Source organism: Grus americana, chromosome 1 (genome assembly GCF_028858705.1).
Source record: "Grus americana isolate bGruAme1 chromosome 1, bGruAme1.mat, whole genome shotgun sequence".
NCBI lineage: Eukaryota > Metazoa > Chordata > Aves > Gruiformes > Gruidae > Grus > Grus americana.
Window position 1 is genome coordinate 164,407,682 of NC_072852.1, and position 16,144 is coordinate 164,423,825.

The 16,144-nt window shown below is 43.5% G+C and overlaps 1 protein-coding gene across 4 annotated transcripts in view; it reads right to left on the minus strand.

Annotated features, from left to right (window-relative positions):
* The window catches only part of GPC5 (glypican 5), an 806,281-nt gene that overhangs the window by 762,959 nt on the left and 27,178 nt on the right, over window positions 1-16,144 (minus strand). For 3 of the 4 annotated variants that reach the window (XM_054839880.1, XM_054839871.1, XM_054839890.1), the window contains exon 1: window positions 12,407-12,659. The exons of the other annotated variant lie outside the window; for it this stretch is intronic. In XM_054839880.1, the coding sequence (XP_054695855.1) occupies window positions 12,407-12,566 (160 nt within the window). In that variant the 5' untranslated portion in view covers window positions 12,567-12,659. Of the gene's footprint in view, window positions 1-12,406; window positions 12,660-16,144 lie in introns of those variants that run through there. 4 annotated transcript variants of the gene reach the window in all.

Sequence of the window (16,144 nt, forward strand, 5' to 3'; positions counted from 1 at the left end):
GCGTCGCCCACCCTTCTCCTGAGATGCTGCTGCTTCCAATCGCTCCCCTAGACTTTCACTCTGCTTCCCTGAGCCCTCTGCCTCATCACTGCAGTCTATCCTATCTTCTTAATAAACCCTCTTCTCTTCACTAACTTTTACATATGATCTCACTGTCTGTCCTATTTGTGAGTGCTCCAAGGTCTACATGCCAGCAACTGGAGAGATCAGGGATTACGTGCACCCTTAGGTGGGAGAGGTCTAAATGCCAGAAACAACAAAGACCTCAATGTGTTTATATTTCCATGGTGAATTTAATCCTGTGTGCACTTACATGTAATCCACTAGCATATTTCAAACCGGAATAGCCATTGAGTAGGAGGAGGCCTGCCTCTGCAAAGACTCAGCGTGTGAGCCAGCGGTGGGTAAGGAGGCCCAGAATCCAGGCATGGGTACTGGGGAGACGGAGAGCCATTGCTAATACTCAAGGGATCTGCAACTGTGGAGGAGCTTGTGAGACCAATGTGCGAGTGCATGCATCTGTTCACTAGCAAACATCAAGCTGGACTAACTTGGAGAGGAGAGCAGGAGGAGATTGGCATAGCAGTTAAGGGAAATTAACTGGATATTAGACTGGGAGGCCGCAATGCTGACATTCAAGGGATCCACGAATAGTGGGTGTGCTTATGATTTGGAGGAGGAGGAGGGTGTGTTTTCACTAGTGAACTTCACTAGTGAATTCTCAGAGTGCACCCAGCTGGGCTTCAGCCACCTGGAGGAATTTCCAGGAGCAGCATCTGCTGGATTGGGCAGTTCCTATCACATCCTTAACACTGGGAAACAAACAGGCAAAGCTGGAGCTCTGCACATGCCCCCAAGAACCAGACACAGTTGGAGTAACTGACATGGTAACACAGCTTGAGCAACCACTGTGCAGCAATGGACGGATACAGGCTTGTTAGGAAAGATAAGCAGGGAAGAACGGAGGCTGCTCTTCATGTCAAGGAGCAGGTTGAAGGTATGGAGCGGACAAGCTGGTTAATGGCATGTGGTGACCCAGGATCAAAGAAGAGTCCAGTGAGGATGACACTGTGGTATGAATTTGATACCATGCAGAGTCAGGATGAGAAAGTGGATTAAGTCTTCTTTAAAGCAAGATCCTGGTTCTTACGAGAGATTTTAAACCTCACAACAATTGCTGGAAGTAGAACACGGAAGCATGCAAGCAAACCTGGAGATTTCTGGAGGGGACTGGGGACAAGTTCTTAGCACAGAAGCTAGATGGGTCAACCAGGTATGGCACTCTTCCGGACTAAAACTAACGGAGAAGGAGGGAAGGTAATTACTGGCAGCCTTGGCTGTACTACCCATGAAATAGTGCAGATCAAGATCCCAAGGGGTGCGAGGAAGGAGTACTGACCCTGGACTTCAGGTGAGCTGACCTGCTTATACAGGGAACTTTCATTACTGAGCTTCACTGCAAAAAGGATGTAAATGGGAGGTGAAGACATGGGCAGGTTATAAGGGACAATATAGAAACATTGCCCAGGTGTGGAAGAATGGTGTTAGGAAAGCCAAAGCTCAACTACAGTTGAAAACGGCAAGAGATATCAAGGGCAAGAGCTTGTCCTACTATGTGAACAACAGAAGAATAAACTAGAAACAGTGGGCCTGCGACTGAAAGGGGTGGGTGATTAGTGCCCATGAATGCAGATAAGGCTGAGGTACTCAGTCCCTTCCTTGCCTCAGTATTCACCAACAAGCCCAGGCCTCTGTGCCTAGAGACAACAGTTAAGTAGGAAAGGAGCCAGCAGTAGTGCAAGAGGGTTAGGTGTGGGATCTCTTGTGAAATCTTGGCCCATACAAGCTCATAGGACCAGGTGAGATTTATCCAAAGGTGCTGATAGAGCTGTTTGAAGTCATTGTGAGACCACTCCCTATTATTTTCGAAAGGCAGTTAACCCAGTGCAAGTCCTCAACGATTGAGAAAAAGTAAATGTTGCACCTATCTTCAAAAGAGCAAGAACATAATTGAGGGAACTGCAGGCCAGTTGGTCTCACTTTGTTACCTGTGTACAGGTCTGATAATCCAGTGTTAGACTTCTACATGGACAGAATTATTTCTAGGTTTGGAAACAAGGTTTGGAAAGTCTGCCTTTTACAATATGACATAATCTTTAGAATAGAACAGGACTATTTCAGTTGGAAGGGACCTACAACAATCACATAGTCCAACTGCCTGACTACTTCAGGGATGACTAGAAGTTAAAGCATGTTGTCAAGGGCGTTGTCCAAATGCCTCTTAAACACTGACAGGCTTGGGGCATCGACTACCTCTCTAGGAAGACTGTTCCAGTGTTTGACCCCCCCCTCGCAGTAAAGAAATGCTTCCTCATGTCCAGTCTGAACCTCCCCTGGTGCAGCGTTGAACCATCTCCACATATCTTAGCACTGGATACCAGGGAGAAGAGGTCAGCACCTCCCTCTCCACTGCCCCTCCTCAGGAAGCTGCAGAGAGCAATGAGGTCACCCCTCAGCCTCCCTTTCTCCAAACTAGACAAGCCCAAAGTCCTCAGCCACACCTCACAGGACATGCCTTCAGCCCTGTCACCAGCTCTGTTGTCCTCCTCTGGACACATTCAAGGACCTTCACATCCTTCTTAAACTGTGGGGCCCAGAACAGCATGCAGCAATCCAAGTGAGGCCACACCAACGCTGAGTACAGTGGGATAATCACCTCTTGACAGGCTGGTTATGCTGTGTTTGATGCCCTCTTGGCTGCCAGGGCACGCTGGTGGCTCCTGTTGAGCTGCTGCTGACCAGCACGCCCAGATCCCTTTCTGCAGGGCTGCTTTCCAGCTGCTGCTCTCCCAAATCATACTTGTGCCCAATGTTACTCTGTCCTAGGTGCAGAGTCTGGCATTTGGATTTATTAAATGCCATGCCATTGATAATTGCCCAATGCTGCCATCTATCTAGATCCCTCTGCAAGACCTCCTGTCCCTCAAGAGGGTCAACAGCACCTCTCACTTTGGTATCATCAGCAAACTTGCTAATGGTGCATTCAACTCCTGCATCCTAATCGTTGATAATGTATTGAACAGGACTGGCCCTAAGACTGAGCTCTGAGGAACACCGCTGGTGACCAATTGCCAGCCAGATGTAGCCCCATTCACTACAACCCTTTGAGCTCTGCCCTTCAGTCAGTTCTTCACCCAATGCACCATGGACCTGTTTATCCTACAGTGGGACAATTTGTCCAGAAGGATGCTGTGAGCGACAGTATCAAAAGCCTTACTAAAATCCAGAAAAACCACTGCGTTCCCTTCCTCCACTAGGTGGGTGAACTTATCGTAGAAGGATATCAAACAGTTAAACAGGGCTTTCCTTTTCTGAACCCATGCTGACTGTGCCTGATGATTGCATTACTCTTTGAATGCCTTTCAATAGTACTCAGTATAATCTTCTCCAGGAACTGAGGTTAGACTAGCAGGTCTGCAAGTTCCCTGGGTCTTCCCTCACACTCTTCTTGTAAATTGGAATAACATTGGCTAGCTTGCAGTCAGCAGGGACCTCCCCATGTTCCCAAGACCTTTGGTAGATGATTGAGAGAGGTCCTGCCATAACATCCACTAGCTCCTTCAGCACTCTAGGCTGAATCCATCAGGCCCCATGGACTTGTGAACATTCAGCTGAGACAGCTGGTCCCTTCACAATTTCAGTGTCCACAAAAGGAGAGTCGCTGTTCCCACACTCCCTCGTCCTCCAACTCAGGAAACTGGGCAGCCCAAAGTCTGTCAATATTATCAGAGAGTGAGGCAAAAACTGCATTGAATGCCTCTGCTGCTTCTTCATCCTTATTAGTCAGATGACCATCTTCAACAAGTATCAATCCAATATTTTCTTTAGACCTCCTCTTGCTATTAACATACTTTAAAAAGCCCTTCTTGTTGTCCGAAACAACACTGGCCAGCTTCAATTCTAATTGAGCTTTGGCCTTTCCTGTCTTCTCCCTGCATATACGAACCACATCTCTGCAATCTTCCTGCAAAGCCTCACCTCACTTCCAGAGATCATACACTTTCCTTCTCCTCTTGAGCTCCACGAGGAGTTCCCTGTTCAACCAAGCTGGTCTTCTGCCCCGCTTGATCGACTTATGACACAGTGGAATTGCCTGCTCCTGTGCTTCTTTAAGACCAACCAGCACTTGTGGACTCCTAAGCCCTCAGAAGCAGATTCCCTGGGTACTCTGCCAAGTAGCTGCCTGAATAGCTTAAAGTTTGCTCTCCTGAAGTCCAGGGTAGGAACTCTGCTGTCCTTCTTTCTCACTACACTGACAATTTTAAACTCAACCATTTCATGTTCACTGTGGCCAAGACAGCCACCTACCATCACATCCCTCACAAGTCCTTCTCTATTCATAATCAGCAAGTCTAGGAGGACATCTTTCCTTGTTGGCTCAGTGAGCACTTGTGACAAGAAGTTATCTCCTACAAACTTTAAAAATTTCCAAGACCTGCTTGTCACAGCAGTATGATATTCCCAGCTGAACTCTCCCATAAGGACAAGGGCTACCGATCCTGAAATTTCTCCTAATTGCCTACAGAATAACTCATCAGTGCTTACATCCTGGCTGGGTGATGGGTAGTAGACACCCACTACAACATCTCCTTTGCTTTCCATCCCCCTAATCCTCACCAGGAGGCTCTCAACCACATCATCACTAACTGTAAGGGCTGTACTATCAAACCTCTCCCTTACGCATAGTGCAACACCTTTATAATTCACGCTACTCCAGACAATACTACAGTGGATGAGTACTAAGCTCTCCAATGAACTGTTATTACACAGTATAGTTACTCAATAATTTAAGAAGTAAAAATAACTCTGAAAAGGCTAAAAAAGGAAAACTCCCAAATATATATAGTTTGCTGCTTTTACATCACTATAGTCTTACAGTTTTCTGATAAGTGACTCATTAGAAAGACATCATACGATTTTGTGCATTACAGAAATCTCCCCAGTACAACTGCTCCATCTTCAAACTTCAACACAGCTTGTATAATGAGCCCAAATACCAGGAGGAGACTTACAATTATTCCCAATGAAGAATATAGCTGTAGCGGGTCTAGAGAGGGTTTTGTTTTACGACATATTTAAAAATAGTAAAAAACCCACCTCACGACCATGCATATAAGATGACCTACCTTACCCATCAAATCTTAGCAGATAGTAACTACATATAAATGCCCTCCCTCTGCCTGGAACTGAAAATGTATGAGAGAAAACTTCCAAAGTGTTATTATCAAGTTGCATAAAATGCAAATAACTTTGTGTTGCATATAGCCTCATTTTAGTCAATGGCATTGTTGCATAATAAACCATAATTTCATGATCAGTTGACATGTGTCTCTCTCACAAGTAAATAGTAGCTTCATTTCTTAGAAGCAATGATCTCCTTTTCCCTATGAGGTTCAGAAAAGAAGATCTTGCATAAAACCTTTGTGTTATTTTTCCAATATGTATAACTTTTCAACTACTACATTTTAGTTATTAACAAATAATATACACAGCATCTGATCACATGCAGTCCCATGTAATACTTGTTTAGTATTAAAATTAAATAACCTAAAGATTAGCTCTATTACTGACGTGGTTCAGCCCCAGCCGGTAGCTGGGTGCCACGCACCGCTCACTCACCCCTCCCCCGGCGGGCTGGGGAGGAGAACAGAAAAACAACGGCAAAGCCTCGAGGGTTGGGATAAGGGCAGCTTACTGGGACAGCAAGGGAGAGGGAAACAATCAACAACAGTACTGATAACAGATATTCACAATGGGTGATAACAAAGAACAATTTACCGATCCAACGACCGACCGACCGGACGCTCAGCCTGTCCCGGAGCCACACCGAACCCGCCCCTGCCCGACTGGCCCCCTTTTATGGTGAGCATGATGTCACATGGTATGGAATAGCCCCCGGCCAGCTTGGGTCACCTGTCCTGGCTCCTTGTGAAATTAACTCTATCCTTGCCAGAACCAGGACAAGTACCCAAACTGCGCTTGGTATTAGAAACTAATGTTAGGTGTTACTTAGCTTTCAAATCTTCTGCACTTTGCCTCCTGTAAAGCAGGAGCTAATATATTTTATCTAGGCTGATTATAGCTTCAAGATGACATTTAGACTTTTAGCAAAACTCTAAAATAATAATGAATATTTGTTTATGGTTTCAGCTGACTCTTCAACATTCTTTTATTCCCTTGATTTTATGGTAAATATTTTCTTAAAGCAGGATCTTTTTAATATGGATATCATTCCCAACCCTACAGGAACTTTGTTTTATACTTTAAGACTGCTAATCACGTACATATAAAGTGCATTTTATTGACCTACTTCTGTTCCAGCTCATTAAACACAGCTGCTTTCAATAGTCAGGAAGAAGTAACCCAATACAACATGCAAAAGAACGCAACTGACTAAAAATGGAGTGGTTGCTCAAAATCCACAGAGTGGCTTGAAAGTTGTTTCTTTATAGAGCTACAGAAGAAGCAAAAGCTTACGGATAATGTTTCAGAAGAGGACATGTAAGCCAGCAAGTGAAACAGGTCGTTCCATTTCAGTACAACCAATGTTAAAAACCCACACACTTATTTTCTACGTTTTCACATCTAAAAGTCTTCCTATCTTCCACAAGAATTGTTTTGTCAATAACCAATTATTCTGAAATACAGTGAGAAAACATTTTCTGCTCCAATAAGGAATATTGGCTCTTTTCAGTACCAAATTCTGAAGGCTCTACGCTGCAATCTATTTTTAGACAAGATCACAAGAGAGCAAGAAGTGAAATAACTTAGCCTGTAATAAATATATATTAACATAAACAGTTACAGCATAGGAAAGGTTTCACAACTGAAAACAATCTAGATGGGTGTAGAAAAGACAGTTCAGCAAGAATAAAATGTAATTATTCTGAGGTATAGGTTTACCTATCTCCAGAAGATCCAGAACCGATTTTAAACTTTCATTCATGGCCTCAACCATACAAATCCATATTTTCAGTACCCTGAGATAAACAAGTGCTGACAGGATGAGGACGTTAATTGCCAGGAAGAGAAAATACCAGATGTGTGGTAAATTTCTGCCTGTCTACTTACACAAATACTTTCACGCAATCAAAACCAGAGTCTGAAAAATCCCGAAACAGACCTAGGATTGTCAAGATAAACAGTCTTTTAAAAGCCAGCACTGAAATGCCATAGGGCCTGGAAGCAATTGTTCACACCAGTGGTTTATTGCAAAATGGATTTGCAACCTGCATCAGACATCAGTCCTTCTCATGCTCACCCGTTAATATCTGTTAACTCATTTCTGTTACAAGCGCCACTCCAGACTTAGCATTAATCACCATCATTATGACTGCTGTGAAGTACTTCAGCATTGCTAAATAAAAGAGGCAGGGATCAGCCTCAAGCACCTGGCCCTGACTGTCCACACTTGAACTCACCTCACCTCTTCCCATGGCTCTGTTCAGAAGGCGCCAGTATTTCTCTCAGCTGCACTTCTTGAGATGGTGCATTTCACAGAATTGCAGAATGGTAGGGGTTGGAAGGGACCTCTGGAGATCATCTAGTCCAACCCCTCTGCTAAAGCAGGATCACCCAGAGTAGGCTGCACAGCATCGCGTCCAGGCGGGTTTTGAATATCTCCAGAGATGAAGACTCCACAACCCCTCTGGGCAGCCTGTTCCAGTGCTCTGTCACCCTCAAAGTAAAGAAGTTTTTCCTCATGTTGAGACGGAACTTCCTGTGTTGCAGTTTGTGCCTGTTACCACTTCTCCTGTCGCTGGTCACCACTGAAAAGAGTCTGGCCCCATCCTCTTGACATCCACCCTTTAGATCTTTGTAAGCTTTGATGAGATCCCCTCTCAGTCTTCTCTTCTCCAGACTAAACAGACCCAGCTCTTTCAGCCTTTCCTCATACGAGAGATGCTCCAGTCCCCTAATACATCTCTGTAGCCCTCCGCTGGACTCTCCCCAGTAGCTCCCTGTCTTTCTTGAACTGGGGAGCCCAGAACTGGACACAATATTCCAGATGTGGCCTCATCAGGGCAGAGTAGAGTAGGAGGATAACCTCCCTTGACCTGCTGGCCACGCTCTTCTTACTGCACCCCAGAATATCATTGGCCTCCTTGGCCTCGAGGGCACATTGCTGGCTTCCAGAGGACACTGGATGCAACACATAGTACAGGTTTAGCTTCTTCCTAACATCCTCGAAGATCATCCTCCTACTAGCAGGCACCCTAGCAAGGTATAGGCATCCCTCCATGCACCCATGCTACAGCTCACCACACAATACCTGCATTCACGTTGCACTACACTCACTGCCTGCAAAAAGTCTTCCTATTTTTAAGACTGCTTGAATTGCAGAATACCTGCGGGGGGTGGGGGGGAGGTAACCCTAAAAATCCACAGTGCCTTGGCATTGCAAGAGCATCATATTTGATCTAGAGAAGACTTGAGGGCAAATTCCATCAAGTGAGGACAGTCAGTCCCTTCTAGAGGATACCAGCCTTAAGCAATGTAGATGTGAGCCAATCTATTCCAGGAGTTGGTGCCCTGTCCTCTGTTCAGTAGAATGGACACCGCCTTTCAGGTCATCCCAGCCACATCAAGTCCTAAGGCTGCTGCACACTGCTGACTTCCCAGAGAAGTGGGAAATACAGGAGATGATAGAGATGGGGAAGCTGATACATAGTTGAGCCCATTTTTTGGTTGGTTTTAATCTCAAAATGTTGTCAGAATTGTTTCACAGTGATCGTTTTGTGGATCCAGAGGTGAAATACTACTTGCATTCAGGAACTAACAGTATATGTTCACACACACACAAACTTATGTTGTAGGCAACAGTCCTTGCAAAAACAGATGTGAATAATGAACATCAGTAACCGATATGAGTCACTCGCTTTTTTGTCTCTGCCTAAATCCTTTTCTGGAGATCTGAATGTCAATTAGACAAATAGTTAGAAGTGCCCCTGCCTGCACACACCAAAAAGAAAAAAAATTTCTTGATTTGACTTCACATAGAACCAAAATCCAAATTACCTGAATGTAAATCATACTAGAAACCCAAATTAAAATTCAAATATGATCTTGGAGTTGCATCAAAGTAATCTGATGTGGATTTTAAACTGACTTCTATTGTTACTTTAAGATGAATTAGCAAGAATATTTTAACTTGAATTAACAAGAGTATTACATACCAACTTATTCTGAGATTACCTCATCATTCAAGCATAGTTTGTCTCATTTATTCAATTTCATATGTATCATGATTCTTTATCGAAAAGCCTTTGCAACAAAGTTTACACTAATCACAGAGTCTTCACTCTTTTTTATGTTTCTTGTTCTCACAACTGCACACATGACCTCCCAAAGGCTGCTGAAAAGAAGCCTAGATTGATTCCTGAAAATATCTGGCATTTTTGCATATGATGATAGAGATATTTTTGCTATTTTAAAGATACATGAACTACATAAAATAACTGCAAAACTAATTATATAAAATACATAATTTTTTGAGCTAACATACATTCAAAATACAGACATGTGGCATCCCTGAATGAAACAGAATTACAATTTGCATGGTTTACTGATATTAGGCTGCTTAGGTTTTATTACCACTAAGATGAGGGAAAAATAAAATTGTGAATGCTACAGTCTTTTATTTTAATATACACAATGAAAACAAGGTGAATATAAGTCAACTTCTTCCCTATAATTTTATTGACTGTAGAGATAGCCTTCCACTGTACACAAATCCACACACCAACTAACATTCCCACTTTTGTTCAGCTAGTGATCCTTCTCCATGTAAAAGGTGTGATTAAGACATTTAAAACAGTGTCCTTATACAAGCTAGGTCTAAAGCTAGCACCACTAAAATGAAGAAATGTAGGCAATACAGCAGAGGCTCTGAAGTCAACACCTAACATTTGATAGCCAAGTCACTCCTTGATGCCACTGGCTGCGCTGACCATGCAGCGCGGTTGCCCACAGGGAGCACCTGAGATGCCAGAGGTATCCCACCCGCCGCACGCTGCCGCTCCAGAAAGACGCGAGTCTCCCAGAGGTACCGCATCTGCCAGCCCCATGGGGATATTCCAGGCACTCTAGGGAAACTCAAATGGTGCCAGACGCCTACATTTAAGCAACCAAATTAAACCTTATAAAGGCAGCTTTGACATCTATTTTCAAAGTGGACACCTACAGAAAGTGTTTTCATGTGTGTATTACACACAAACACATTTCTAAATGCCATCAGAAAAGGTTTTAAAATATTTTTCACTTCTTGCCTCAGAAGAAGGCTTAATATAGAAGATCAGTAGCAAAACTGACATTTCTTTCCTCTTCACATTGTTTCCAGCCTACAAATATCTTTAATCACACCTAAACCTTCTAAAATACTCATTTAATCCCCATTTTCCTGTCATCTCCAATTCTGAATAGATATTACTGTTCGCAATTATTTGTTTCGTGTACCTCTGAGATCAAAGCTACTCAGAGTGAGAACTCTGACGCTTGTACCAGGCTTCTTGAGGGCTGGTGTCTTCCAGGCTGCCCGCAGCAATGCAACTCCTTCAAAGAGTGAAAGGCTGCTGACCAGGCAGCTGTACCGCACCTCCTGCTGACTGCTGCTTGCAGGGGCAGCAGCAGAGAAAAAAAAATTATTTTATTGCTCTTATAATTCAAAAATGCCTTTTGCTTCAGGAACAGGAAATACAGAAAAATCAAAAGAAAAAATGTTATAAAAATATTATAGGGGAAGGGAGGAAATCAGAGAGCAGGGCAGAAGAAACACTTATAAGGCACCATAGTTCTTTCCTCTTGAGGCAATGTGTTTCCTCTCTATCCCCAGTCTGCAAGTAAAAGCATGGTATCAAGATAAGTGACAATGGCAGAGAAAGTGTAATAGTCACGCTAGACTACGGAATGAGAACATAGATAAACTGATACCATATCATTCATACTGAAGTTACTCACACAAATAATCAGAACAAAAAATTTAACTCACTGACAGCGCTTTGACTAAGATTTCACTTTCCAGACATCTTCATTTTCATAATACCTATCTAATAAGGCTTTCCAATTAAAGTGTTTATTTTCTTTTTAGTGAAGACAATAATAAAATCTTTAGCTAAGGACAATGTAAGAAGACAATGCACGTTGTCAAATGTACTGGTAACTTAAATATAGTACTTTGATTTGTAAACTGCACACTGCAATATTAAATGTGTTAAGTTTAGGATTATCTGTTACATTTAAAATCAGTGTCATCAAAAAGCTGTATTTTGAAGTGATTCCTTCAGGAATAAACATAGTATGCCTTATATAAATTTGCAGAGTTAATAAAAACTACACAGATTATCTTAAAAAGGAAGAGGTTATTGATATTTTAAAGCGAGGAGGATGTTAATTCAGCTTTCATTGCATTAAGAAGTAATTTTCTGTCAGGAAAACATTGACTCACGTTTACTAGTTAACTTGTCATGTAAACATGAATGCACTTTACAGATATGTGTATTAAAAAAAAAAGTATTTTCCAACACTATATCCCTGACCATGAAAACATCTGTATTTAAATTTTGTGATTAGCACCACTGCAATCAACTGAGGTTCTCACAAGGCTGGAAACAAACCCCAAACCTAAGAAGGTACATCTTATTACATACTTGCTTTGCAATATCATTTGGTATCCGCTTAAAAAAAAAAGTTTAATTGTTGATATAAATGCTAGGATGTACTCAAATTGCCATTAAGACATTACTTTCCCAGGAATTTTATTCAGTTACAGCTATGGGCAGACGTCCAGTACAGAAAACGTGCAGATCCACCACTCGCAGCGGTGTAAATCGTTCTCATTTCACGCAAGAGTAACTCCACCAGTCCGAGACGCAGCTCGGTGGCTCTCCCCTTCCTTCAGGGCTTGCTCTGGCACCGATGTACCTGTGCCGGCCCGCGGACGGCTCTCAGCAGCGTGACCCGACACCCCCACCCCGGCTCCAGCTGGCTCGCTCTCCCCTGCGCCGCCCGCGATACGGCACGGGCACGGGGATTTTAGGAGGGTGTCGGGGGGCTCCAGTTTTTGCATAGCCCGCACCCCGAAAAGAGCAATTTCTCTCTTGAATAAGGAGCCAGACAAACACGCACACCCGCCATGAGAACGACCCTATCAACCCCCGATGCGGCTACGGAGCCGGGTCCGCCCGCACGCTCCGCGGCCGCGGGCAGGGACTGGCACGAGGAGCCCGGCGGAGCTGGAGCTGCAGCCGCGCCGCCGGCACCACCCACTCATCACCGCCAGCGGCACCAAATTCAAACCCGCCGTCCCCGCTGCTCCTTGCGCCTTCCGTCCCCGCAAGTTTCCCCTTACCTGCCCGCGGGGACTCCGGGATGCCTCTGAGGGGGCCGAGCTGCCGCAGCTGGAAAACTTTCCGGACGCCCTCGCAGCTCGGCGGAGGCTCCGCGCCCCTGGAGGCGGCGGCCAGGAGCAGGACGCTGAGGACGCCGAGGCCGAAGCTCTTCCCCCCCATGGCCCGCCGGCCGCCGCCAGCTGCCGCAGGGGAGCGCGGCCGAGGCCTCCCCGAGCCGCCGCCAGGCCCGCGTCCGCCGCCGCGGGGGAAGGCTGCCAGCACCGCCCGCCGCCCCCGCCGGGGCCCTCCCCCGGCTCGGCCCTCGCCCGCAGCCCCCCCGCCCTCGCACGAAGAGGGCCCCCCCCCAGGCGTCGGGAGCGGCAGCGGGAGGGCGCTGCCCACCGCCGGTGTTGCGGTGCGTTCACACGCCGCCCCGTCGGGGCTTGGGGGCGGCCACGGCCCGCTTGGGGAGGGGAGAAGACCCCACGTACACCCGGGGTGGTGGGGGTGCGGCGTGGGGAGGAGAAACCTGCAGGGAAAGGAAGCAATGCATTGCTATGTAAGCAATAGCCCCCCAAACCACGAAAAAATAAGAGAAAGACTTAAAATAATTCCTAGTGCTTTTAGGAACTATTCACAACCGGCAGTAACATACACAATTCAGTTTGGCTTCGGATGCCAAATTTTTGCTTTTCTGACAAAAGTCTCCAAGAGTTCAGATACCTTCAAGATGTCATCAAAAGTTTCAGTTTTCTTAGGCAAAAGTGACAAAGGACCGGTTTACAAAACCCTCTCGTGTCTACAAGCCTAGGGCTGATGGCATCTGCCAGAGCAGCCAAGGAAGCAGCTGGGACTCATCAGGTTACCTTTTAAATAGCTTCCTTGATGCCAGAGTTAAGAATCCCTTCCGTGCCTAAATTTAAATGCCACACCTCACCCCTTACAGCTGGAAATTGTTCTCTGTCCGTTTTGAAGCCACTGGTGGTCATTCAGCACTGTACAGCACTAGTCTATCCCAGCTTTCACTTTAAAAAAAAAAAAATCTTATCTGTGGCAGCAATTTTAACACAACACTGCAAAAATAGTTCTAGGTGTGAAGAATTCTATGCATCCATTTGAATACAGGTTACAAATTGACACATAAATTATTAAAACTTGCACTAGAGATCAACCATTTCACTGCTGAGCAAAGCAATAAAAGAATGGCATGACATTAACGTTATCCAGTCTGAGTGACAGTTTGTAAGAAGTGGAGAGGACTACTGTTTCCCTTTTTTGAATCATCTATACTCCTGGACTTGGCAACTTCCTTCTGTCAGCAAGTTCCAACATATATTATATGAAACATCCTGTAACAGCATTTGTTCTCCTGTTCTCATACTGTTGATGTATAAAGAGTGAACACAGCTGACAGGTTACAATCTTCTCAATACAGCAAAAGACATTTTAGGCCATTCATGAGGAAGAAGGGAAAACAGAACAGGGAGTCCCACTGCAAATAAAAAGATTTGGTTTAGATGAAAAAATAGAAATAACAAAAAACACAATACCTTGCATGGAAGCTGGTAGTAGGCAGCAAATCCCTTGTCAGTCAGTAAAACACTCTTTCTTAAACAGATCGCTTATTTTTAAATATTGAAAAATATCACTGGGGAAAACAGCCCAAATGTGGGAGCTAGAGAACATAGGATCTTATTCAGCAACTTGAAGATGGTAGAGGAAGTTCTGGGTGTCATGAAATGCCAACCTCAACACCTAGTACAATCAACTAGCACTAACAATAATCATATGAAAATAAAGTATTAGGAGACAGTGAAAAATTCTTGCAGGCTAAGAAATATAGACAAGTATTCCTACTTAAAAAAAAAAAAGTTTCTCATTTACCTCACAACCGTACAGAAGTTTGCCAACAGCAACAGATGATGTTGGAAAAACTCTCAAACCCCATGGCTTTAATTTGGAACGGTTCTTCCTCCCATCTTCCACTAGTAGCAATTCAAAGAAACCTCTGCGCTCCATTTCTACAGGCTAAGGGAAATGAGAGTTTTTTGGTAAGAAATTGAATATGCATCTTTAAACTAGCTCTTTCAAGACGAAGAAGATTCTAGTTTAGTCCAAAAGGTGGGGTTGGGTTTTTTGTTTGTTTGTTGTGGAATTTGGGGACTTCTTTTTTTTCCTTTAAATAACTTTAGCATAGGGACTGTGAAGGAAATAATTAACTTTGGCTCAATTATGAAATTGAATTTAATTTTCTTGCAGGTTTTATGCTTTGAAACTTCCCTGATTTTAGTGTTAAAATGTTTATTTTAGCTAACAGGTTTCATGAATCAAGTATTCTGGAAAAGATTTCTGCATATTTGCAACCATATGCAGCAGAAAGGGACTTCTCTCATTTTAACATGAGAAAAATATATATATATGAACTTGAGAAAACATTAACATTGGCTACAGATTTGTCTCTTTTCTTGACAAAAGCCTTAACAGGTGCCTCCTCATGGATGTCTAGCTGTCAGCTCAAGATGACTAAAGAATACCACTTCCACACATTCTCCCTTTGCTTCTTTTTCTTAATCCTCATGAACAATACCACTATATTACCTGAAATGCTGGCACAATGCCGGAGGCGGTTACACCTTCAACTTATCCCTCTGAATCACACCACGCTAAAATGAAACTTTCTATTATTTTTGGCACACAACACTAAGTTTCCTGCTCATCTACATAGATGACATTCTCCTTTGGACTGTCATCTTGTAACCACTGAAAACACTTTATACAGCTGTGCCATCTTCTCCGTTTGCATCCTTTCAGAGACCTACTACAAAAATAACCCTTTCTGACCTGTTGCTTTGACCACATCCACTTTTCTCACATTCTTTGCTGCATCAAACACAAGTTGCTTGGCTTCTACTGCATATCCTTTTACTGTTCCCATCTCAGGATGCAAAGGGGAGTTTCCACTTCCAGCACCTGTCTCCATCTCCAGTTTCTGAAATCATATCAAATACTTTCATGCTATCTCCTGTTTTGTCTCATGTATTTGAAAGTAGTTCAAACATCCATTAAGCTGCCTCATTCTTCTAAGTCATTCAAAGCTTTCTTTACTGTGAGTCTTTTGACTATTATTTTTATACATATCACAGCAATTAAGGAAGTTTTTCATTAGGAACACCGACTGTTGTGTTGACTAGTATGTTCATATCATGTCCCAGTGGGAAATTCTACCCATCTATGTTGGGTCTAACACATGCTCCCTGTAGGCTTTTGGTTCTGATACAATCCTTTTGCTTTTTACACAGCTTTGAACAGAGAGGGGATCCTAGCACTTAAATGAAGCTCCTTGAAGTTACAGCAACAACACAGGGGAAAAAACACCCCCAACAACAAACCACCAACTTTTTCTTCAATTATACAGAACTATTCCATATTTACTATGGTAAGTAAAAATAAATGTCCTCTTATTTTGAGATAATTAAGATAATAAACTAGGACTAAACCCTACACATTTGGATTCATAACACTACCACAGTCTGCTATCAATGACCCCATAAACCTACAACAAAGCCAGTAAAACTTCACACACAACTCTAAGTTTAACTTTTCTAAAGGTCCATTGACTGTAGTGCTCAAAAAGGGTTGATACTAGTATTACAAAAGTTTGACCTGATTTGGAGATAAATTCCCAAAGAGGATTTTTTTTTCTTTAAAAAAAAAATATGACTTTTAACTGAAAATCTTTATGAAATCTTAATGAGAAA